This window comes from Ochlerotatus camptorhynchus, unplaced genomic scaffold, assembly GCF_037179485.1.
Source record: "Ochlerotatus camptorhynchus isolate MF236.1 unplaced genomic scaffold, CSIRO-AGI_Acam_v1.1 ptg000006l, whole genome shotgun sequence".
NCBI classification, from domain to species: Eukaryota; Metazoa; Arthropoda; class Insecta; order Diptera; family Culicidae; genus Ochlerotatus; species Ochlerotatus camptorhynchus.
Window position 1 is genome coordinate 1,290,329 of NW_027040498.1, and position 26,801 is coordinate 1,317,129.

General features: G+C 39.7%; 1 protein-coding gene across 9 annotated transcripts in view; it reads left to right on the forward strand.

Moving 5' to 3' along the window:
* Window positions 1-26,801, forward strand: part of LOC135717486 (trithorax group protein osa-like) — a 508,226-nt gene that overhangs the window by 137,637 nt on the left and 343,788 nt on the right. For all 9 annotated transcript variants that reach the window (XM_065239592.1, XM_065239638.1, XM_065239608.1 and 6 more), the window contains exons 3-4: window positions 11,170-11,547; window positions 19,443-19,613. In XM_065239592.1, the coding sequence (XP_065095664.1) occupies window positions 11,170-11,547; window positions 19,443-19,613 (549 nt within the window). The remainder of the gene's footprint in view (window positions 1-11,169; window positions 11,548-19,442; window positions 19,614-26,801) is intronic.

The window sequence follows — 26,801 nt, forward strand, 5'->3', positions numbered from 1 at the left end:
TGCGAGGGGTTCGAAGAAACTTTCTGGGAAAGTCAAAATAAACTGTTTGGGAGAAACTTCCGGTAGAAGTTTTATGAAGCTTTTTGGAGAAGACTGGAGCTACTCGAGCATGAGCGTCAGTAACGCACCACGAAAATGAAGACGCCCGAATCCCGGGAATACATATGTCTCGGTTTCACGGGAAACAGTATTTTTTTACAAAAGGCAGGGGAAATGGATGTAATGTCGACCTAAATTCCCCTAATTTGGGCCCATACATAAATTCAGCAATCGACTAAATTTTCAATAGCGACCAAAAATATCCATTAGTACCGTCCCAATGACGCGTTCGTCTTGATAAAACTGATAAATAGCAGATTTTTAGCGATGGGTCCAATCTTAGATCCTCCGACATAAGAGCCATTTCCCCTACATATATTTTTTAACTAAAAATAACTCACTAGAAACCTACATGACCATCCTGTAATAGTTAGTCTCATTGTATAGATTCAGGGACCCCGTACGGTTGGGAAGGTCTGTTGTAAAGAAAAGCATTTTTCAAGACCAAATCATAGTTTGCAAAACAATGATAAACCCAAAGTTATTAGTTCGGCTTACTGGACACTGGATTTAAAAAAAATCGCGTTCCCGAGAAGAGCCATCAACTGTTTCCCGATTCCCGCGTAGCTGCTCGGGAAATAGAAACACTACTGGAATTCTTATGAACCTAATATAAGACCACAGTGGATTGGTCATTTAGTGCAAAGTCGGAGACTTAGTCGAGGAAAATTACAGTTTTCAAAACGTACTGAAAGAACTGGAAGATCATCGCCCAAGGCCGTCAAAATGCAACGATCGTTATCCACTATATCGATGGATGTCTTGCAACCTAAAAATTTCCGCTACCGTACACATTCTTCACGTAGCTATTACTTGTTTGTTTTATTCTCATTAACAATATTGAAGGAATGAAATGAATAGAGTTTTAGTTTATCAACTCATGATTCGCAGCCGGATGAACTCCATAAAGTCAACCCCAGTCTCCCCTATTACACAACCGGCAGCAGTGGCACATTTGGATGGAAGAGAATGGCATCGAGGTCGCAGGATGCAGGAACCAGAGGAAAACCATTAAATGCAGAGCGACGAGAAACTCCGCTCGGTGTGTCCCAGTGGTGACTGTGACTGTGTGTGCCTGGCAGCAGCAGCAGCAGCAGCATACATCAGAGCCAGGAGAAAGGACCGGGGGTAGAAAATTACACAACCCTCTTCGCCGGCCCCGCACTTCGCCCACGTCCTGCGCTATCAACCATCCAACCTACGGTGCGCGTAAATCGTGAACATCCGAAGGAGGGGGGGGGGGGGCGGAGGGAAGTAGGTTGTTGGCTTTGCTTTTTGTGTGTGCCCTCTCGTCGCAGCAGCACAGAAATGCTTCACGCGCTGATAAACCTGACACACAATGCTCCGCTCCGATCCTGCCAACTTCCCGCCAGCAGGGGTTGAAACAATCGTCGGCGGAGATAAAGCATCATTTTTGCCCGAGAATCGACACCGAGTCCTCGCGGTTCGCTTCGGTCAGGCACTACTATGTGCCGTTTGTCCTGGCTGGGATCCCGGGTCCAATGCGATGCGATGACGATGGCTGGCTGTGGCACATTGGAGAGCATTTAAAATAATGATAGTATCAAATCATAAAACTAGGTAACAGCGCTTTGGCGCTTCCGTTCGGGGCGGGATGAGTCGTCGGTAGGCAGTCTAGGCGAGGCTGGGTGGTGCGAGGATGAGGGAAATCAAATTATGTTTGATTATTAACAGAGAGTCTGAATAGTGGACTCGTCGTCGGTGGGACCGGCACGGGGGAGTTTGCGAAGCGATCTCCAAATGGATCACAAAAGGCAGGGCGAAAGTTATAAAATCCAGCGAGTTTCATCATATTGCAGTTTGATGACATGAAGGGCAGGGGGTTGGGGGGGTGTCGTCGACGGAGCGCAAAGTGTAAGTTCATATGCTTTGATGGCTGTTTGGGATGTGGATATGGACCCGGAGTGCTATCGATATGCTGCGATGGGACGGTGCTATTCGGAACGTTTTGCACGATGATGACGACGACGGATACGGATAACTTTTTGAGTAGGACGATTATTTATTCTTGCACCGCTCCGGTGCAGAAGAGGCACGGACTCTGGAATGTGTATGGCAGGATTCTAAAATATCTTTATTGTCCCAGTCATCTCTGATACCGACGCGACCAAACGACAGCAGAGCGGAACGGAAATGCTGCTGTGATACGTGCCCTGGGAGGATGCATGGGGACAAAGTTGTACTCCGATGGGGACGTTTATTTTGCAATTCGAATGCGTCTGTGTCCTAATACCGGGTACTGTTTTGCGGGAGGGCTTTTGATTGTAATGACTGTGACATTCGGAAGTTTGTGTTCATAACCGGTGGCAAAGTTGGGAGATTTTTTTTCATGATTCATTACAGCACAGTTGCGGAAGAGCAGCTTGTGCTTTTTCGTTGTTGACATGTGCTTGCAGTATCCGACGGATTGATTTAGTTTTTATTTGTGAACGTGATTTGATTTGTCAGTTTCAAACTTCATTTGAATGTGTGTTGGCTGTGCACTACTGTTGTCTTTTTCATCATCGATTGATACTGAGTAGCTAGCGATACAGGGCACACGATCAGCAGGAGATAACAGTAGAGATCGTTTGCGAATTGGATATGATATTCGGGATGGGATGGATTTGATGGCCTACGCGTCATTAGTCAAATAATTTCTTGGATGTACAAGTTATGGATAGTGTTTTTTTTTTTCCTTGATTTGTTTGCCGTCGATCTTATTTTCCGTTCTGAGCACCAATGCTACCGACGGAGGAAGCTCCCACACCTGGACCCTACCTATCGACCCATCAACTCATGAACCGGGGACCAACGGCTTTACTTCCCTTCCGAAGGATCAGAGATGTTATGCCTCCGAACATCCCGGCGGCGCCGACTGGGATTGAACCCAGGCCTTCTGGGGTGAGAATTTTGGACAATGTTGGACAAACTTATTATAAGATTTACGAAAACTAAGCTTAAGAATTCCTTATGATTTCTTAGCCACAGATTCCAAAAATGTAGTCAGGAAAAATCTCAGTAGGATAGTTTTCTAGATACAGCTAAACAATGAAATTTCACCTAATAAAAGTTTGTTTACTAAAATTCAAATATCTCCGGCTGTAAAGAAGCTATATCAATTATTGTTTGCTGAGAAAATTTGCTTTCGATCACCTGCTACTATTTTTCAGTGAGATTAGTGGTATTGTTTTTAGTTATTAGGTGGTTTAATTTGTTTTTTAATGTTTTGCTTATTTCCAAAAAACAATGGATTTTTTAAGCAGGATAAATACAAATGTTTGTAGCGGTTGTGCCAACAATACCACTAATCTCACTGAAAAATAGTATGTAGTTGATCGAAAGCAAATTTTCTCACTTTTAATTTAGTATTAAAATAATTTTTATAGCTTCTTTACAGCCGTAGATATTTTTATTTTAGTAAACAAACTTTTATTATTTGGAAATTCATTGTTTAGTTGTATCTAGAAAACTTTTTTTCTGACTACATTTTTGGATTCAGCGCACGATTTTACACGGAAAATGACCATCAGCGTACAAAGTTCATATATGCTGTAAACTAGTGTTATGTGTTCTTTTTCAATTGGCTTAGTACTAACTAACCAATTCCGGATTAAAAATTTAAAATTGTTTAATCTAAAAGTTGATTGCCCTCCCCTTGGCTAATTTTTTAACCTGGACGTTGGTGGGCGGGCCTAATCTTATGCTTCATAGTGGAGCGTTGGAGACGGTTGGTTTAGGTCCGGCATCGTTGGCTCATGCCGTGACAGAATAGCGTCATGAGCATGCGATGAGGATTACTGAGCTTCCCCTCTCTGATGAATCATTGCATAAGAGAACCAAAATTCTAGCCTGAAGTGATAGTATCACACTTGTTACTCCTTTAGTTGAAAGCCGCGTTGTAGTACGCTTACGTATAGGCACTGACGTTGGGTGCGATACTGGCGGGTTTTGCCGCAAATCACTCTTATTTTATTTATTCTTACGCAGATAGATTGATTTGGGTTTGCAAGGGAATTATACTATTGAAATATTTCAGAAAGTGCTCAACAGTATTCCTTCTACTTGCGTGACAAGCTTTCATTGTTGTTTTCATTGAGGTATTACTCAGGGAACAATGTTAAACACCATTTTCGTACATGGTATTGTAACTAATCTTATATTTGCTTCATTTTGATTTGGGATAAGTGTTTGAACTATGGCTCGAGATTTCTACTGTGGCGTGCTTCTATTGTGACATACTCATACGTATTTTTGTGGTGCGACATAGTGGAAGCGTGTGAGCATAGTTGGAGCATATACCATATGTAATTTAAAAATCAGCTAGGAAAATAACATCAAAATGAAGCATTTTAGTCACATTATGGTGTCACCTGGGACGAACTAATATATATTAAATATAGATTAAAGTCAAAAACAACTTGAAACACGTTAAATTTTAGATTACATTCACAAGTGCAGGTACTTAATAAAGTATGGTAGGTAGATTAGAGATTTCACTTATTTATTAAATTAGACTAGAGATATCACAATCATCAAATGAACTTAAATAAGAAAATTTAGACAGCCTAGTAGCATTCAGTGGATTAACAGAAGAGTTAGGATGCGGAGGGTCCGCTTAGGGAGGCAACTAGCCTTTAAAGCAACTGGCAATTAGCCTTTTCATGTATTGTCTGTTTATTTTGATTATTGCTTTAAAATATCAATTTGGTATATATGTGAAAGGATGAATCAGTGGGAGATGGATTTTCGGTTTCTTTACATTTAGCATCACTATGTGTCATTTCCTCAAAACCCCCCAATAACCGGCCTCTTCAATCCCTTCATTTTCCCATGGCGTTCAAGTGGTCCGCATAGACTATTCAGCCATTACCCGTCCTTTATCCTCGGCTTTGGATTGACTTGCGCTCCCATTGCCCCACCAAACGCTGCAAAATGAAAATGAAATGAAATTGTTTAATCTAAAAGTTGATTAATTTTCGGTGACTCTTCTGCCATGTGCAAGGTAGGGAGTTGTAACGTGATTGATTACAACCAAAACAGAACAAAACATTGTTATTGTATCACGGAAAACGCTTATAACACTTTACAGCTGAGCAATTCCAAGCTAAATGACGAATCGATCCAACACGGCCCTCTACGATTTTCGTGAAACTTCGCACAATTGTTTGTTATGGCTAATCATTCACATTTGAGCAAAACTTAGGCTATTTTCAGTCCTGAAAAAAAAAGTCAAAATGCCGGATTCAATAATTTTCAAAAAATCACAGAAAGAAAACGTGACTTCCAATCAAAATGGCGTCAGTGGTTGGACAAAATTAATGCTTTCCTGGAATAATATAAAGGGTGATACGGTCAAAATTTGGTCAAGGGAAAACGCGTGTAAATCGGTGAAATCGTTTATTTAAAAAATCAAATTAAATTTCTTTTTCAAGTTCAATTAGTATAAAATTCAGGAAAAATATTCAGTTAGGCTTCCGCTTTTCCAAATCCGAATTGCCGGGCCTTACGCTTGACCCCTGCCATCAGATTTTGTACAGCCACCTTGTCCACCTTCTTCGCCGCAGAAAGCCAGTTTGCCTTGAACTGCTGCTCGCCCTTAGCAGTTTTTTTGGTCTTCTTTAGGTTCCGCTTGACAATAGCCCAGTATTTCTCAATTGGGCGGAGCTCTGGCGTGTTGGGAGGGTTCTTGTTCTTGGGAACCACCTGCACGTTGTTGGCGGGGTACCACTCCATGGCCTTTTTACCGTAATGGCAAGATGCCAAATCCGGCCAAAACAGTACGGAACAACCGTGTTTCTTCAGGAAAGGCAGCAGACGTTTATTCAAACACTCTTTCACGTAAATTTCTTGGTTGACAGTCCCGGAAGCTATGAAAATGCTGCTTTTCAAGCCACAGGTACAGATGGCTTGCCAAACCAGATATTTCTTTGCGAACTTTGACAGTTTCATGTGCTTGAAAACATCTTCTACCTTTCCCCTTCCTTTTGCCGTATAAAACTCCTGTCCCGGAAGCTGCTTGTAGTCGGCTTTGACGTAGGTTTCGTCGTCCATTACCACGCAGTCAAACTTCGTCAGCATCGTCGTGTACAGCCTCCGGGATCGCGCTTTGGCCGTCGTATTTTGTTTATCATCGCGATTTGGAGTCACTACCTTCTTGTAAGTCGATAGTCCGGCTCGTTTTTTGGCTCGATGCACGGTTGTAGACGATACACCCAGCTTATTTGCGGCATCTCGGAGAGAGAGGTTAGGGTTTCGCTTGAAACTACCGGCAACTCTCTTTGTCGTCTCAGCGGCTTCCGGTTTTCGATTTCCCCCCGATCCAGACTTCCTGGCTGTCGACAAACGTTCCCCAAACACTTTAATTACATTTGTAACGGTTGATTTGGCAACTTTTAGCGATTTTGCCAACTTTGCGTGCGAGTAGCTCGGATTTTCGCGATGCGCGAGCAAAATTTTGATACGCTGCTCTTCTTGCTTGGACGGCATTTTGACAACTGAAGAGTGAATTCCAAAATCAAAATAGGAGCAACATTCTACACACACACACCTTCAAAATGAGGGGTGTTCAGGTTTTTTAAATGCAAAATTGAAAGAAATACGTCAAGTTGATATTGACCAAATTTTGACCGTATCACCCTTTATACAAAAAACGCTCGGCGTAATAATTATAACAGGATACATCTCTCGAAATTTTATTTAGAAACCCCTTGGAGTATTTTGAAGGATTTCTTTCTAATTATTAGCAATAAATTTTGTTGCAACTCTGTGATGAATCTTTCACACTAGGGTTTTAATTATCGTCAGAACACTCTTAAAACTCTGTGTCTTGTTGAATTCTCATCATAATTCTCTAGGAATAATTCTTTTTTTTTCACGGTCCACATACAAATCTCTTCGGAATCACGTAGGAATTTTCTCTAAAGTTTTTTTTTTACAGCTCCTTTTGATATCTTCAAAAATTACCTATGAATTTAATTTAGAACTTAAAATCTTTTCCACAGAAGTTCCACCACATTTTTCTAACAATTTCTAAGAACTTCATGTCAGAATTATTCTGGAACTCTGCTCAGAACTTCTCCTTCGAAAACTATGTGCGAATCCTCCTCAATATTTGTTTGAAATTAACACTTTGAATACTTTTAAATTTTACTAATAATTCCAGGGTTTGTCCGCAAGATTCTATCAATTGTTCTGTAATTTGATATAACTCTTAAAATTCTTAGAAATCTTAGAGCCGTGACAATTATAACTGCACGACTATTTAATAAATATGATATTTTTTTCAAATCTGTAATCTTGAACAAATTTCATAATCCCACATTTTAACTATTTTTTGCTTCAAATTTTGCATCCCAAAAATTGTTATTAATCCCAAATTTTGAAGAAAAAATCTAGTTTCAGATCCTACACAAATTTCAAAGCCCCAGAATCTTGGGAATATACGTAAATCATTTTTTTATTCTTTTATTGAATAACCTTTCAGTATTTTCTTTTTCAAGTATTGGTCAATAGGACGTGGGTCAAGGGGTAAGTCACTCAGCACATTGCGCCGAAATTAGATTCGACACAGCTTGGGCACATTCATCGGCACACTTTCGACATACCTTGCAGTCGATCCTCCCATCAAAACAAATTTCACGGTAAATGAGACTAACTAATATTTGAGTACCGTTCACTCAAATTTGCAAAAGCGTAGATCACTCGTAGAATGAGTATTTTTTTTTTTTATCAAATATGATTAAATCTCACTCATATTTGAGTGACATTTACTCATATATGAGTGACAGTTTACCATATTTAAGTAAACATTTACTCATTCTATGAATGACTTACAATTTTGCGAATTTAAGTGATCTTGATTCAAATATGAGTTAAATTCATTTACCTTGTAGGCCCTTCGAAAAACTATCAAGCCGAACAATGCATTAGGTCCTAAGTAACATTGATCGATTCTCCTCGTCGACTTTCTCTTTCGTTAATAACTTGGTTACAAATCCGTTTCTTGTCGTGTTATCCGTATTAGATTCTAGAAAATAGCTTCTTTTATCGAACTATGTGTTGAAAATAGCGGGAAGTGTCTAATAGACTGATACAAAATTTGAAAATTTCGCTCCACAGTGTTCAAACGGTTTCAAATGGGGTGCTGATTAGCCTCCGAAAGCTTAAACTCATTTGATAAGAAACTGACTTGGCACAAACCATTTGAAGTTTATATGGAAATTACTATGGGGAAACGAAACATTTTGTTCATTGTCCTCTAGCCTTTTTACATATTGAACTGTTCACAAATTCTATTTCTATTCTTAGGGGAATTTTTATCAGCTACAACTTTGCAAAAAAACGTTTTTCAGCCAAACGTCAAACTAAATAGTTATTAATTGTTTATAAGATTGATAATCTTATGGCTAGATTAAGCAACTGTATTGTGGGCAACACTGTATTCTGCAGTGTGACATAGTAGCCATGATTTTTGTCTGCTGAACAGTTGATTGAGCATAATCGTAAGACATCAGTGACTTGAATCATTATTAATTTTTGGTTCTTTACATTTGATCGAAAAGTGGTCTTTGTTGTAGTTGTAGCTGGGAAAATTTTTCGTTATGCTCAGTTATCATTTTCTGAAGTAGAGTGAACTGGTGAATTTTGAACCGAAATTACGGTTTCTCTATAGTAATTCCCATCTAAACTTCAAATGGTTTGTGCCAAGTCAGTTTCTTACTGAATGAGTTCACATTTTGGGAGGTTAATCAGGACCCAATTTGGAACCGTTTGAGCACTGTGGAGCGAAAATTTCAAATTTTGCATCAGTCTAGTGTCTATGCATGGCCGTGGGGATGCAAAGAGAAAATCTACTGAAAGAATTTGTCAATGTTACTTAGGAGCTAATGCAATGGTTGGCTTGCTATTACTTGACTTGACAGTTCGTTATATGTGTGGTCGTGAGATGATCTATTTGGCTTTTATTTTTATTGGAAAAGCATCGTTATTAAGCATCAACCAAAAAGAAAACTCTGTCTCTTTTATCTTCATCGGTTCTTACGCGAGAAGGGAAAGTGACATCAACGATGTAGTTACGATGAATGATAAGGAGTGAAAAAGAAGCGCGATTTCACATGCCGATTCATTTTCGATAGGACGAAGTTGCATCCATTTATAGACCCAACAACGGCTTAAAAGATACCGGAATTAATCAAAATATTAAATTTTTGATCTGTAATTGCTTAGTACTAAGCCAATTGAAAAAGAACACATAATCTACATGGCTTTTCCGCTATTTGGCCTGGAACTGCTCAGCTCTCTAGTCTAAATTTGGAGGTATATGTTTGTTAGTGTCCTGTCATTTAACATTTCGAAGAGAAATCTGCTCTTTTGACAGGACAGCTTGTAGGTCATTTGTTCTAAAGTCGTTTGACATAATGGTCATTTGGCATAAGACCAGTTCCAGGCCAAATAGAATAAGAACTTACCAATTTGCATGGAAATTTGTATATGTGTGTGTTATGGGCAACCATTCACATTTTTGTAAAAGTTCATGTATAATTTATTTCCATTTCCATGTTAGGGTGGTCTACAAAATCAATACTCCTATTTGACTAGACTGCCATGCGTCTCCATTGAGTTAAAACGACTGTAACATGGTCATGACGCATGGTAGTCTAGTCGCTCCAAACTTGATAACTTCAAAAAAATATAACTAAAACCAGAAAAAAACACAACGTTGATTTTTGATATGTTGTGTGAAAAAGCCTAAATTTTCAAGGAAAAATATAAAAGTATATTGCGCCCGCTGTCTACAAACCATCATAAAATAAAAACAAATTCAAGCAATGATTTTCAATACACAATCCTATTTGTTTAATATCATTATTTATTTTTTCCTAAAAAGTATTTTCAATTACCTTTCATTTAATATATTAAAAAAATGATTTTTTGGACCACCTTAATGACAAAATAAAAAATACGGGAGCGACGCTTGCCGACTTGCCAAATCCATTAATTTTCGTAGTTTTTCATTTGGCTGAAAATTTTCAGAAACGTTTCTCATGATCAAAAATGCCATTTTACATCTTCAGATCACGATCAGATGAATCGAGCCTTAATTTTGAAAAGGGGCTATAGAAAAATGTAAAGCGTATCTTCAGAAAACTGTTAATCGAAAAATGTTTTTCCAATCGGTTTGGTACCTTCGACAATGTTGCAGAGAACATCTGAAAATATTTGAAAAAAGTGCTTTCTAAAAAAAATCATTTTTTTTTAATTTAAAATGAAAACTTGATGAGCTGGTAAGAACTTTTTTACTGTGAATTTCCCGATATTTCGGGAAAAAATATTGTAGAAACTGGAGAACCACGAAATACATTCGAAAATGGCCAAAAACTACCAACATTAAGAAAATCGACTTTCAAACCGCTACATCTCGAAAACTATAACGCAATAGGTGGCATTCATTGTTCCATTAAACATATAAAAAAAATCGTTTTTGAGGAAAACGATTTTGTCTTTATTTTAAATTAATTTTTTTAGAGTTCATTTTTTTTTTCAAATAGTTCCAGATGTCCTCTACAACATTGTCCAAGGTACCAAACCGATAGGACCAACATTTTTCGAGCAACAATTTTGCTGAAGATAAGCTTAACATTTTTCTATAGTCTCTTTTCAAAATTAAGACTGGATTTAAAATGGTGATCTGTAAATGCAAAATGGCATTTTTGGTCACGAGGATCGTTTCTGAACAAAACTACCAATTTTTACGAAATTTTGATAACCACTATATCGTTTTGCTATGGAATGGAATGGCTGTAGGTATATGAGAGAATTTAAAAACAATAGGTACTGACTTTTTGGATATGTTTTAGCTTAGATTTTTTGTTTTCCGGGAAATGGGTCATCCCAGAAAACGGATTTCCGGGAAACGAGTAATTTCTAGTAATTTCATTTGAATTTGAATTAAAAATCAATTGCCATAAATTCGTTTGAAAAATGCCTCCCCAAATTGAACGCAATTATTCAAGAAGAAACTTTTTTTTGCTTAATACTTACGTCTACTTTTTCCCCCTTCCATTGCAGGGTGCCAACTCTCGCGGTCAGTCCCCCTATCCGCCTGGTCCCCCCGGGCAGAGTCCTGGTAGCTACCCTTCTCCGTCACAGCAACAAGGTGGACAGCAACAGCAACAACCGGGTCAACAGCCGGGCCAGCAGCAAGGCGGTCAACCCGGCCAAGGGGGTCCTCCACCTCCGCCCCAAGGTCACCAACCTGGGCCGGGGCAACCCCCGCAGTCAGGCAGCGGTCAACCGGGTCAGCCTGGAAGTGGTCCCCCACCGCTACCTCCCTCGTCGCAGGGACCACCTACCAATTCTCAGTATACTCCCTACCAGCAACGATATCCAACTCCACCAGGGCCGAATACCGGTCCCAACCATCGGTCGCCCTACCCTCCACATCAGGTAAGTTAGCACTTGATTTTACTGTGAAATCCTCTGCGGCGGAATGCACACAAAGTATAACTAAAAATGCAATTTTGTCGTCATCCTGGCCGTTCCCTTTTTTTTTCTTGTGTTGGACCCAACCTCCCTTAGGAGCTTGAACGAACATCACGAGCAGAGAAACGTCGGTGGTGCTTGCCAGTGCAATATAAAACGATTATGTCTGTCTGTTCTGTCATCGTCGTCCTCGTTGGCCTCTGTTGTTATGACCTTTTAGGAAACTTTTCGCGCGCAATAATCGTTGCTGATGCAGCCGTCCTCGGCCCGACATCTAGACCGGGACAACATTTGTTCGTCTGTTTGTGCTGCGTGACTCCGTCTCCGCCAGGAACCAACAAGTTGTAAAGTGCGATTGCAGCAGTCTCCTGATTTCCATCTTTTACTTTTCTTTGATCTGTGTTCCTCCAGTTAGGATCTTTGAAAGGAAATTGTGTTGATTGAAGCATGGGCTTTGAATAAATTGCCGCCGGAGCAAATGATTAGAGCTGGTTTTGTTTTACTTGAAATTGGATCAATCATATCATGGTCTTCAAGGTTTTGAACTCTGTAATTGATATAAAATGGGAGGCTGCTGTGCAGATCAATGCTCGTTTACAAAATTAGAACACAGTAGATTCTAACTCTGGAAGGTACCCAACCCACATCTTATAACAACTAGAATATTCCGACCTTGAACCGATTCTTGGATCGAGTTGTTTGCCAACAATCTAATCTTCATCGTTCCACCATCACCTCGCACACAATCATTCATCCCGATCCTGTCTGGCATCATTCAGATGGAAGGTCTTCTTCCGGTCTCTTTGATTGAAATTTACCATCGCCATCCTCCAGGCTCCTTGGTACTATCGTCAATTTATATTTATCACATCGTCGTTCTCGTCGTAGTCGCAGTCGTCGTATGACGGTTTGCTTGACGTGCATCCCAATGCATCCGCATTTGAATCGGATCTCAGCAATACGCCACAGCGCTTTTGACGGTGACGCGTCGTTCCTAACGGAGTAGGTGAATCGTACAAATTTGCTCCAGATGGAAGGAACGGGCGTCATCACAGATTCATGAACCCGTCAGTTCTCAGTGTCGGTAGTTGTGAATGTTAGGTTACACTCGAGAAAGGCGAGAGACGTGTGGATGGATGCCGAAGCGGATGCTCCTTCCAGCCGGTTTAATCATCTTATACTTGAGCTAGGATTTTCTGCAGTGCCATGTTCAGGGGAGGGTTCCTACATTTATTTATTCGACATTTCGATGAAATTTAGCTACCGCTTTATGTTGCCGATGGTGATTCAATCATGACTCACATGAATCACAATTATTTTCGCCTTGAAGTATTCTCGGTGATTTGTTTAACAGGAACAACCCTGCTACTTACGCTCAAACTTCTCACATTGTTCAATACACGGCCGATGAGATCGAATTAAACTAATTGAATGGTTTTGCACTAAAAATCATAGACAGTAAAATTTTCCGCGCTTATTCATTCGAATATGAGGAAAATCGACGAAAATTTTACACATTTACTAATAAACTAAGTGAAGCCTCTTACGATTTTCCTCATATTCGAAAATTTTGCCAGCGGAATCGAAGAAAATTTTACTCCAGTCTATGAGTAACCTACGGATTTTTTTTCCTTTGGTTTGTTTTCCGTCGATCTTGTTTTCCGTGCTGAGCACCAATGCTACCGACGCCAGAGAGGCAGCTCCCACACCTGTACCCTACCTTACGACCCATCAAACTCATGAACCGGGGACCAACCTACGGATTTGAGTTGGTTCAATCGACCGTGTTTATTAGAATTTCTAATAAGTAAATCTTTGGTATCCTCCCCAAACTACTTCGTAACTTCAATACTTTTCCCGAAATTCTGTTTTTGGAAACATATTAAAAAATAAGCTCAGTCGGCTACAGCTACAAAGCAAGACTATGCTTCAATTTCCCTGAAGCATGCTTGGCATGCACAATTGTACACACCAATTGCTCATTTGTTAATAAATTTTCACTCCGTTGTTGAAATTTGTTATTCTTTAAAGTAATTGATAGATTATGATCATAGTTTTCTATAGACATGCAAAGAGTAGGTAAATCTTAACATTTTAATCAACACCAATGAATTTTTACACTTAAAGTTCAAGATGTGCAGCGAGCATTTCTCACTTCATTTTTGCAACGCAAATACAAATACAAATTAAAATGCTAAGAAGTAGAAATAAGATGACTTTATGGACAGATCCAAAGGGGCGCCAGATTTAAAGACATGTCTCATTTTGAAGACATTTCAAATTCTGTCACAGGACTTTACTGACATCTTCGATTAGCAGGGGATCGTTTGAATTCTGCCTGATCAACGTTACAGTTTTGAATAATATCTGAGGGACTGTAACGAGGGAATTTTTGAACAGTTGAATATTAAATTGAAGTCTTTAAAAAATATCCAGAGGACTTTAATGAAATAACCTGGAGATCCTTCATATCATTTCTGACCTATCTTTAGAGAATATATGCGATGCGCCGTTTAAGTTATTTAGTTGTTAAAGATCTTCAGATCTTCATCTTGAATAACCAGCCATTTCGTGGAGTTCCATTTGGCGAAATAACCCGTTTCGCTGAATTCCTTTTGGTTGAATGTGTTATGCCTGAATAATTTTTTAGCATTATGAGAACTTTCCTTCTTTTAAGGTATTTCCTTTTAGTCCTTTCTCTTATCACACTACTCAAGATTTACGGAGCAAACAAGTAGTGGTTGTTGCTATACGTAGCTGAGCATTCACAAAAACCATAATATTTCGAATTGTGAAATTGCGAGTGTAATGCGAAAAAGCATGCTACAAGGCATCACCTTAAACAGGAGTAGTTCTTTTTAATTTTCCTGTAATTCTGAGCTTTCTGAAATAAACATAGTTTCTGGTTTGAAATCATGAATGTGAAATCAGAATTTTATAATTCTTGGATAATTTTCCTTCTTTTAAACAGCAGTTGAGCAGTTGTTTCGCATTATCCTGTTCATTCTGAACTTTGGGACACTTGTGAGCCTCTAGCTTAGAATGGTTAGTGCAAAATCTGAACTAATAACTCTAGGAGAATTTCCCTTCTTTCGAACATCAGTTAAAATAGTTCGTGAAATGTCGTACAATTGATAATATCTGATCAAGCAAATAATATGTGGAGAAGTCATTTGAATTTTCATAATATCTTCAGACTAATACTTGATCAAACTGAAGTCTTAAAAAAGTATGCAGAGAACTTAATTGCAATTTTCGATCAGCTGGAAATCTTTCAAATACTTCCTGATCAACCTGCCGTCTTGGAAGAATATCTGAGAGACGAAATTTGAATTTTTGAACAATTGCAGATCTTCAAAATAATCGATTCATCACCATCGGTTGGTAGTAAGCGCCGATAAACTACATTTTGCTTAAAGTCAAATCGTGACTCTTCGATTGATCTTTTAAATTCGTAAATTCTTTGCATAATGAATCATTTTTTCATGAAAAAGTTAAGAGAATTAATTATTGATGTTCTTGAAAAAAATGTGACTTACACTGACAGAACTTCCCATCATAAATAGAAATATTAGAGGTGAAATTGAATAATGTTTACATTGGTTGACTTCAATACATTACTTCATACCAGGAGAGTTTTTGTTGTTTATTAGTTTATTTGATAAGGCTCAAACGAATTAACTTTACAGAGCCGAGAATTCTTGGTCACTAAACAATACATCTTAAAAGTATAATCAAAAGGTACAACACAATAAACACTGTATCTTCCGCTATCCAAAAAGCCTCTTCCATTAGATCTGGAGCCGCTTCCAGTGGTTTCATTGTATGGCAGTTACGCCAACAGGGGGCAAAGCGCTTTCATTGATTGTAGCAATGGACGCAAAACGTGGTCAGCACTCACACACTCATCACTAAACGGTTGATTTCCAAAGTCGACGACGCATCGACTGAAAGAACTGCTGATGAAGAACAATGAGGAGGACCACACAATGGTTGCTGCCGAGAAAACAGACGATAGCGTGGCCTGCTTTTGTCGACAGCCGAGTGAACACTGATACCAGGAGAGTAAAAAAACTGTTTTATTCAGAATAATTCTTGATCAACCTTAAATCTTGAAAAATATCCAGAGAACTTTATTTATATTTTATTGGCAAGCCATCAATATCAACGAAAGTGTCTAAAATTCTACGAAGTTTCCTGTACTTCCACATAGCTTTTTGTACTTTAAATCAGTTCCATGAACTCAAACTGAACTTCTTTACAATCCATTGAGCTTATCCGAGATTCCCTATATGAAGTTTCCTGAACTTTTGCGGGAAGTTCCGTCAACTTCTTCGGAGCTTACTGAATTCGTAAGATTTTTCCATAGCTTAAACAAAGTACAACTGAATTTCTACCAAGTTTGCTGAACTTTTAGTTATTTCCTATAACTCCCTTAATTTCTAGAAAATGTCAACTTCTTCCAAGTTTCGTAATTATTTTATCCAAAGTTCTCTTAACTGGAGCAAGATCTCAGAATATCCATGAAAATTTTCAAACTTCCGGGGAGCCCTAGAAGCTTTTCTACCAATTGCTTCTAGTTATTGTTCCTTATTGTGTTCTTAACAGCTTGATTAGCTCAGAGAACTAACTAAATGAGAATTTAGGATAATGGGAAGAATTTTGAATTTGGAAACCTGGTTAACTCGTAAAATTAGCTTCTCAGTGAAATTTTAGTATTGTAATGTTGTTGCTATTGCAATTTGTTTTCCTTGATTTGTTTTCCGTACTGAGTACCAATGCTACCAACGCCAGGGAGGCAGCTCCCACTCCTGGACCATACCTATCGACCCATCAACTCATGGACCGGGGACCAACGGCTTTACTTCCCTTCCGAAGCAAGGCGTGATCGGGGATTGTATGCCTCAGAAAATCCCGGCGGCGTCGACTGGGATTGAATCCAGGCCTTTTGGGGTGAGAGGCTATCACGCAATTTATGTAGATTTAATTAAGTTGAGGGTTGGAGATGAATGCGCTGTTTCTGAGATTTCCCCTGGATTAGCTTTCGGTTATGCGTACTATCCGGAATAATTTTCTTGCGGAGCTGGTGCTCAAAATGTGCTTGAGGCAAATCAAATATAATGGGATTAAAAACAAGTGTTTCATATGTAAAGAGCACAGTGAACCGGGAAAACCGGAATAGCAGGGTTTAAATTCCCTGCTATTCCGGTTTTCCCGGTTCACTGTGCTCTTTACATATGAAACACTTGTTTTTAATCCCATTATATTTGATTTGCCTCAAGCACATTTTGAGCACCAGCTCCGCAAGAAAATTATTCCGGATAGTCATCGGGAAAATACTAAAAATGACAAATCTGAAAAAATATATCTCGTCCTCTCTTCGAAAACAATAAGATTTCAAGACCCTTGGCGTGGACTAGATTTTTAGGATGCAATGCACTTTGAAGAACTATCAATTTTAAGCAGATTTTAGAAAGAATTGTGGAGATAACACCGAGGTATTTCAGAGAATATTTTCTAGGGAGCTTTCGAAAAATCTCTATGAGAATTTTTACTATTTTTACCAAGAGTCAGGAGGATTCCAGTATTCATGAAAAATACCAACGGAAGTGAATTTAGGAAACTCCGAGGATAATTCCAAGCGCATTTCGAATGCAATTTCTAGTGAATTTACTGAGAATTTCATGCAATTTCCAGATCAGTTAATTGAAGAACTCCAAGATAGTTCTGAGCAAAGGGGGATTACAAGTTTCGCTCATGAAAACTAATAGGTCCTTTTCAATTGTTGGTTGAGAATCTAAGGTGAATTGTATGGGAACTCTTTGGAGAATTTCAAACAAAAAAAAAGAAAAAAAAGGAAGCTCCAGTGAATCCCAGAAAGCGTTTTAAATTCAAAGAGAATCTAAGGAAGAATTTTACGAATTTTTGGGAGTGTTCTACAGAGAATTTCTGGACTGTTATGAATGCATTTTCAAGGGAGTTCCAGAGAGAATTTAAAAATTTATTTTCTTAAAATTCTGAAAAGAACTCCCAATCATATAAAAGCCTGTAAAGTTTTGAGCGAAAACTTCGAACGTGTCGCATAACCAAATTCAAGATGCAGCAAAGGTGCAGCTGTTCAGTTTGATGCTAAATTCAAATGTACATCGTATTTAAATTGTTGGTGGGATGAAGGGGGATACCCCTCACCATCCCTCTCCAACGGGGGAGTTTAGTAAAGAGAGATGATCAACCCGATTTGTACGTTCCTCAAAGTTGTCCGTTGCTCGTTTTCTACCCTCTATATACAATTTTCATACTACCGTACTCTAACGGAACTATCAACTCTATACTTTCATCTCCTCATCTATCGTATAAAATTACCACTTTAGTCTGTTATTTGAAATTAGCATCTTCAACTATGTAAATCGTTAACTTCACGCAGAAGTAATACAAACAAATAGTCATAGATTTTTTTATTAAAATACTCATGGCTAACTTAGATCTACATTTAATTCTAGGCTGCAGTTCTTCTCGTTGCTAAACGCAGCGCTCCATATCTATCCTAGATCTTTAAAATTAATTGTTCTAAAATTGTCAAAATTTGTCTAAATCCTTGAATTTTAATATTTTTCTCTGTGCCTCAATTTTGCGCTCTAATCACCAATTCGCGATTTGCATCTAATATCAACTTAGTAAATTGTTTGTTTAACAAAATCGAGGTAGACAAAAGAGTGCAGAGTGAGTTAGAAGTGGAAGTTAGAATTGGACCTTTTGCTTATTCAATTCATATTTATTATTCGAGAACAAATTTATGGGGTTTGAGAGTTTATAAAAAAATTTCGAAGTGGCAATCGCAATCAAAGGAAGATTTGAACCATATCATGATTTGATCTCGATTTGCTATCATTTAGATGTTGGACTTTGCTCGGGCAGTCAGTTGAATGTGAATTTTAATTAATTTTGAACCGTGTCACAATGCCCTGCACACGTCTGTGGTCCTTCCAATTGGATGGTTCGCCTATCCTCTCTTCCTGCTCTCATTATTATCGGTGTGGCGAAATAGTCCTTCCGTGCTTCCCACAAGCTCGCGATACCGCAAATATGTACGGTCCTTGAATGAATGAAGTTCGTGATTCCTTAAAATCCAGTCTGTCTGTTAATGTTGGTGATTGCATCATCGTGCAGACTTGATATCACCACCAACAAGGTTGGTGCTCTCCGAGTTGCAGAGTTTCTCCAGATCAGTGCGTTCTTCTACATCGTCATCATTTACGACTGAAAACAAGTCCACGGAAAGGAAAAGTGATTATAAACTACGGGAAGATGCTTACATAATTTATGTATTCCTTCGTTTCAATTGCACAAGAAGAACTTACGTTCGCATTCCGTACCTTTCTGCCAAACCATGCCAACAACAATACGCCACCTGAACGTGTTCATACCGACCAACAGCAAATGCAGCTTTCGGTGGTGTGTTTGCATTCGATTAAGCGCTTTTATGCTTGACCGTAGTCCCGTAGTCATCGTCATCACAGGTGACTGCAATCGCTAGCTCGCCCATTTTTTTTTTATTCATCATCAACTTTTCACCCTCCGTGCATTCGCGCGTAATTGATTGGATTGCGATTGAATTTGTTCGGGGATTCTAACCATCCAATATTCAAGTGCCCTCTCGGCCAACACCAGCTAGCTCGTTCAGCTTTTCACACAGTCGAAAAACGTTCCACCACCCGGCAATTCCCATTATCACGAGTGTCAATTTTGTGCAATGTTGTTTTTTTCCGCCCGGTTCCATACCTTCCGTACAACTATATCGACAATAATCGAGTTTTTTAATGCAAACATTTTTTTTTTTATTTTCGGTTTTGAATTTTCAGTACGAGCCAGTAAGGTCGTGGCCATCGCCGGCAGCGAGCCCGGGCCCGGGTGGACAGCAGCAGTCACATTTACCTCCATCGCCGCACGGTCCACCGCAGAGTCCGGGCCATCACGGGTCCGCACCGAGTCCGTCCCCGCAGCCTCCGCAACCTGCACAATCTCCGCATCAGGTGAGTCCTCTGCTCGTGTTTTGCTTTTGCGTTAGTTAGTGGTATGCACCTCAGTCCTCCAAATTGGTTCGGGGGAGGAGGGGGTCAAATTCATTCCGGAAATAGAAAAGTCGCATATTCATAGATTCAATTCATTCATCCAGTTTGTGCACTCATTCACGCAACATCGTCGATAACCTAATTGGGAAACAGATTGGACGGAGCCGAGTTGAAGCTTTAGGAAGGTTGCATTTGGAAATTCCGAAAATGGGAGGAAGTCCCATTAGAGTAGAATTAATTTTCTATGTGGGTTTTCAGTGTGGATAGAACGGAACTAACATCATGGCAATATCGCCACTAGACTGGAACAGCGTAGGGTAAACCAATCATTCAATTTTTACGAGTTTGAGATCTCCAGGTCGATTATAGGACGTCATTATCATAGGTGACAGCGGGCCCAAGCAGCAAAACAAAACAAAAAATGGGACATGCTGCCTACTGTCATACTTTGTTGTTGGTATAGGCTAAGGAGATCTCATACCTCTCACGGTTACACTTTTCAGAAATGTCAGGTCCCCTAATCTTGAACAGTTTTCTTAGACCAGGATATTCAAATGGGTTACCAATCAAAGTCGCGAGAATCTCTTTGAATTTTCTTCGAATTCTCTTTGAAATTCTAATTAGAATTGAATTGTTTTTAGAATCTCCCGGAACACAACTCCGATTTTTTTTTTGGAAATAATGTTCAAAAATTTTGGTAGGTAGCGAGCCGAAATACTGGATTTCCAATCAACGCGGCTTTCCTAAAATTCAAATATTACTTCTTTTACGTACCCGTCTTTTTAATGGAATTTCATAACGGTCAATAGTGTAAGGCAGTGACGTCCCGTAGCCTCACTTTTTACCTGTCCATCAACTTTCAAAACCAGATTTAATGCCATATTCACACTCGAATCGGTTGAAAAATACACTTAATCTTCTAGTTTACTCGATATCTATCCATTGCAAGCTATATTTTTGATAATTGATTATGTTTTGAGAGTTGGTTCACAGGTAGCTAGAGGTTAAGGAAACGCCACTGGTGTCCCAACAAACAATTACCTATTGAAGAAACGACTTCTTGACGATTTTATTCCACTTCATGCTTAATAATACTTGTACTATTTTTAATAATAACTTCTGTTCAGGCTTTGTTCACACAAATCTGGAGAATTTGTTCAACCACAACATCGAATTATTTGGTGTTGAATAAGGTATGTCGAGAAGCTTTTATTCGACTTACAAAAGTTGTAACAGGAAAGGATGCTATTCTTTTCGATAGATCTATGAATTGGTTGTCGTGAGTGATACGATTTATGATTACGATTTAAATTAATTAGGCGTAGAAAATAAATAAAAAAAAAAGGGTTGATGCTGGGATTGAACTCGCGACCTTCTACTTGGAAAGCGGAAACGGTAACCACTATGCTACCAATTTCGTTTTGCTGTTAGCCTGAAGCAGTGTTGTGGAATAATGAATGAATACGCCGATTGTAAAGCATTTACAAAACATGCAATTAAAACATGGACGCATAGTGGTATAAGAGCTATTTTGCTGACTGTAGTCACCTATATACAGTAGTATTGTAAAGCAATGCAATGAAATCTAATAATGGAGCCAGAAAACATTTATAAGACGTCTAATTAAGCATTTTATTAAACCAATTAAAAACAGTCGAATTAAAACGACAATGTATGTGCAAATTACACTTATTCAGTTTGTTATTAGATCAAACTTCTTGTTCTGAATCAGCAAGACAGTCAACGTTTATAAAGCTTTTAATAAGTAAATTAATCATATCAGAGCAAACGGTGAAATAAAGGCGCATCTTTCGATCTCAATGAGCTTTTTTCAGCACATAATTCGACATCCTGTTTTATTCAGCATTGTGCACTGTTATACAGCATTTATTCAATGTGTATGCTTATTTGTGACTGTGAATTGTTTGTTGGGGTAAGGTGCTTGGGTTCTAACCCACGATCTTCTGCTCAGTAAGCAAAAACAGTCGCTATAAAGCCACCGAGACCCTTACATCACAACAAGCTACGACCGACAATCGTTCATTATTGGTTACAAGAAGCTATTATAATGTCCGCAAATAGTTAACAATGTCTTCCAAACTGGATCAGGCTTACGTCACATTTGTCTAAATATACGTATTACTTTTCTGAATCGTTCCACCGATTTCTATTATTAACGATTTTCTACAATAGAGGCCTGGATAGACCAACTCAGTAATGTAACGAGGTTTGGGTTTTAATCCATGATCTTCTACTCATTAAACAAAAAAACGGTTGCTCTGTAACCACCCTGCCCCTTACATTAACACTATCAACGATCGACTTAACAAAAAGCTATTCAAATGAAGTGACGTCTCCGAAAGCAGCCTGCAATGCCATCCAAACTGGATCACGCATACACCCTTTACGAGATTCATGGTTTAAACAATTCAACTTTTGGTTATAACCTGCGCTTCATGCTCGCGGAACCCAACGATGGCGGATTATTCTGAGAGCTTGATATTCTGCTCATTAAGCAAAAACGATCCCTCGAGCATCTAAAAACCACAACACTTCACGACAAAATATGATTAAGTTTTCGCTTGGTATGTAATGAACAACAGAAATACGCAATAATTCACCGGCGAGAGACCAGCAGCCGAGCACTTTTGCAAGCGGAAAACGTTGGCCACCGAATCACCACCAAAACTCCCATTGTAGCCACACAATAATTAGATATGATTTACTTTTCCTCCATATCATCTTTATCCCCGCTTGAGTGAAATTTTCATCACCAATCTCGGTCATTCTCGAAACTCACACACACAAACTCCAACACTGCATGATCGAACGTGTTTTCTTTTTCTATTCTTTTACACCACACAATGGATCGACGCGCTTTTTTTTTTTCCTTTGGTTTGTTTTTTCCGTCGATCTTGTTTTCCGTGCTGAGCACCAATGCTACCGACGTGCCACAGGAAGGCAGCTCCCACACCTGGACCCTACCTATCGACCCATCAGCTCATGAACCGGGGACCAACGGCTTTACTTCCCATCCGAAGGAAGGCGTGATCAGAGATGTTATGCCTCAGAACATCCCGGCGGCGCCGACTGGGATTGAACCCAGGCCTGCTGGGGTGAGAGGTAATCACGCTTACCACTACACCACCGGCGCCGTTCTCTACAGCTTTGCCGAACATAATTATTTTGTATCTCATAATAGGGGAATTTACGTATTCTCGGCAACCTAAGCAGCGACCTTCCTTCTATAGCATTTTTCTCTAAGGAACGCACACATATGCAGTATTGGTTTGTTTACAATCTTTTGCTGCCAGCTGCTCTAACAATTTCAGTCGAAAGAATTGTCAAAAACTGTTTTGAAACGCTTTTACAAAGCTCCAATCTTCTCTAGTGAGAGCGAGTATTGTCGGCAACCAGTTTTTCTTCGGCAACCGTTCCATTTGAACTGCATGTAAATCTGCTGTTCTATTATCGGCAACTCGAAATCAGCTACAATTTGTAGTGCGTGTGTTGCATTTCAAGAAAACCTTGCTAGATTGCTTTTTCTCAGTGGTAAAAATATAGTCAAATTGAAGCTGAAAGCATAAAGAATCGTTTGAATGCATTCAGCGAAGTGTTTTCGTAAGAAAATCCAGTGAAAATAGTGTTTCAATTTGGGTTGTCGAAAATAGTCTGGCATGCCGAAGCCGTCATTTCCCCTACTAAAAAAAAAAATTGCATCTCACTTTAAGGTGGATCAATCTTTAATTTTCTTTTACCATAAGAAGGAGTGTTGTAATTCGAGAAACTTCTCAGAAGACACTTAGTACCTTTAATCTACCATTTCAGCGTAAATAAAAAAGCGCGTGTTTTGATACCATTGGCACCACTGTGCGTTGTGATGACTATTACCTATTACCTTCAGTTTCCTCTTCATAATTGTCCAGTAGTTTTCGATTGGCCTGAACTGGGGACAATTCGGGATTGAGGATTTTCGCAACTAACTGAACTCCGTTGTCATTGTACCATTGTTGAAGGGCAGAATTCGTTGCTGGAGTCGGTTTTGTATACAAATAGATGTCAAGAGTTTCCGAAAAAGTCCACTAGGAGCGCTGTAATAAGCAAAAGAGTTTGTTCCATTACTAAGTGGGCTATGGTTTATGATGTATTGTTTCAAGTTTTCAAAGCATTAATGTTCGATAGAAACACGGCGAATGAGAACGACCCAAATTTGAGTTTAGTTCACTCATAATCCCCAAAAGTGCAGGAACTCAGCGATGAGTTAATTTGCCTCACGTTTTGCCAGGTTTTTCCAGGATTTTCCAGGGAAAAATTCCTGAATTTGAGAAAAGTAAAGATTGCATTCACTCAGTCTATTGGTACTACTAGGAGACTGAATAAAATTTTCGTCAGTTTCCTCGTTTTCCGGCAGATTTTTTAGGTTTTCCACAGGAAACCATGAGACAAATTTTACTCATCGCTGAGTTCCTACACTTTTGGCGATTATGAGTGAACTAAACTCAAATTTGAGTCGTTCTCATTCGCCGTGAATATAAATCAAACCAACGAATAATTCCTTGAAACATATTTTTGAGAAGGATATGATTGATGTCTCTGAGGAGGGGCACCCCTCTAAATTGAGGATTCTGGCTTTAGCTCACCATCGCCCTACTGTTAATACGGCTCTGATTTCCCTGCGTTTCGGCCCTTTTCACTTTTCATTACGAAAACAGCATCTGTATCGCAAATAAAAATTTCCTTTCTTCCGAAATGTTCATTCATTTCCATTTCCCGGACAAACCCCAAACCGTACACTCGTACTGGCCAATTAACTCATAAACTATTCAACAGTTCGGTTTGACCACCTAGTCACCCTCCAAGCCAATAAAAAAAGGACTGATGCAGTTGGCCAATCGACCGCCGGCTGCCGCGATGTTGGCGGCTAAAGTCGATCGGAATTCAATTTCGGCGAATGTGGAATTGCGCATTTTCGGAGAGCTGTCCGATTGAATCTAACTCTCGGCAAAGGCAAAACTCAATCGCCGCTGAGCGCTCACTGTCAGATCAAAGCTTGCAGTTTCGAACGAACTGCAAAAACGCGGTAGTCAAGGACCGTTGATCCGTACATTGCGCTATTTGACAGAGCAGGGGGTTCGCTCCTACAGGGATGGGATTTCACATTTCAAAACACATAGTGCAGCGCATCCGCTCGACATTTGTGAGGGCTTCCGTACCGTCGGAACAATGTAGATCAGCAATGCGCCTCCGCCTCCTGGCGTGTATCTGTGTGTTATTCATGAAGCCGTACGATTGCACGGTCGTTACTCTCCCTCTCTCTTTCTCTCTATGCTGCCGCACCGTGGCGCTTGGTGGGTACATAAAATCCAATATATCATCGGGAATGGAAGGCAAGCATTTTCTACGAAATACCATCCACCATCCCAACGACGATGACGACCGACGTATGCGTGCTGGAGCCGTAAGTGGGTTGCCGCCGCTTCTGTTACGGTTACTGGGTTGTAGAGTTGTGACGAACACAAAAAAGGAACGGAACGACGACGACATCGCGTTCCGCAAAGTTGGCCCATTGAAAGTGAAAACGATATAAATCTCGCTTCTATGTTGTTTCCTTGCCCACCACCCGTGCCTTTTGGCGCTGTAACCGCCAATATTTCATTTCGGACTGATCCAATTCTCGGGGTTTAGGAGAAACCGGCTGGCCGGCTCCCACGTGCATTCATTTGTATTGAAATTGCCAAATTTTGGAATCCTTTCTCCCGCGTGCCAACCCAACCCCGAACCCAACGATCAATTTGGTCGTCGTCGTCGTCGTCGTCGCCGGCATGAATTTGAACGGAATCGAGAGTGAAAATAGAAGCGTTTCCGTCCTCTTCGACGTAGCTATGTACGGCGAATGTGTGTGCATATAGATTAAAATGAATGTATGCATGCAAAAACAAACTCGACTCTCGTAAACTACAAATCAGCTGATCCAGTGCTCTACATTTTTGTTTTGTTTTGTTTTTGTTTTCGGTTCGGGTTGAATTCTCTTGTTCGCTTTTCTTTCACCCGATTTATCCTTTTTTTTGTGAGGCAATGGTGGTGCGGTAGGATAACGCGGTTGCTTTAATGAGGGGAAGAATGCTACGAATAGTATTTTGATTTTTTTCCTTTAGGTGAAGGATGTACCAACAAAAAGAAGGTCGGATATGATTATATCAATGGAATTTGCAAGGCGGACTGGGAAAATGTCTAGAGCTGTCTTTTCCAAACTGCCACGATAGCGTAATTTTCGCTTGGTGAACATTTCGTAATGATAGCGATTGGCCATTGACAGTCGCTATCCACACTAAATCGACATATTAATGTATCAGTAACGAAAATAATGGTTACGCAACAAAGGACGAAGAATTCTTGGATCTTGGTACACCCAACCGGAGAATACAGAATCTGTAATAAATCACTCCATATACAGATTCTATTGTTAACAACATGTTAAATAATTTTATAAACTAAGTGGAAATCCTCATGCACAAATGGATCTAGAAATGCCGATCTTCGTTGATCTTAAAATTCCTCCGATTCATATGTTTGGTTAGAGGATTCTAAATTCAGAATCGATGCCAACGGTCGTCAGGTACGGATTGACCGAACCGAAGCTGTTCAAAATTAATGATGTCCACATTCGGGGTCGATTCCCGTGTGATGGATTATCGTTGCGTGCTACTGAAAATCGCACACAGGACTCTCGCAACACACATTTTGATACTCCTGACGGACGTGTCCTGCCGTGTAGTCCGATTCGATCTATCCCTCGCCGGACGAAACCCTCCAACATTCTGCCTCCCTACCGCTTCTGCCAAGTTAATGTTTCAAAATTGGAATTGATGTCAGTTTAATTGAATAATCCTTTCATCTATCCGATGCATTTGCAATCAAATTAAGCAATAACATTTATTTTGCGGTCGGTGAACGTTGGACTTTTTCGTTCCCTTGGTCCCGCGGCGTCTCCACACATTCTCTGGGCTTTTTCCTCCCGTTCGTTGGGACCCACAAAGTATGCTAGTATCTGCTCTGCGCAGCAATCGGCCGACAGTAGTGGGTGTTGGCGTGACGTTATGTTGTTTTTAATTTTGCACTAAATCGATTTCTGTCCTGACCGCGCCGTCG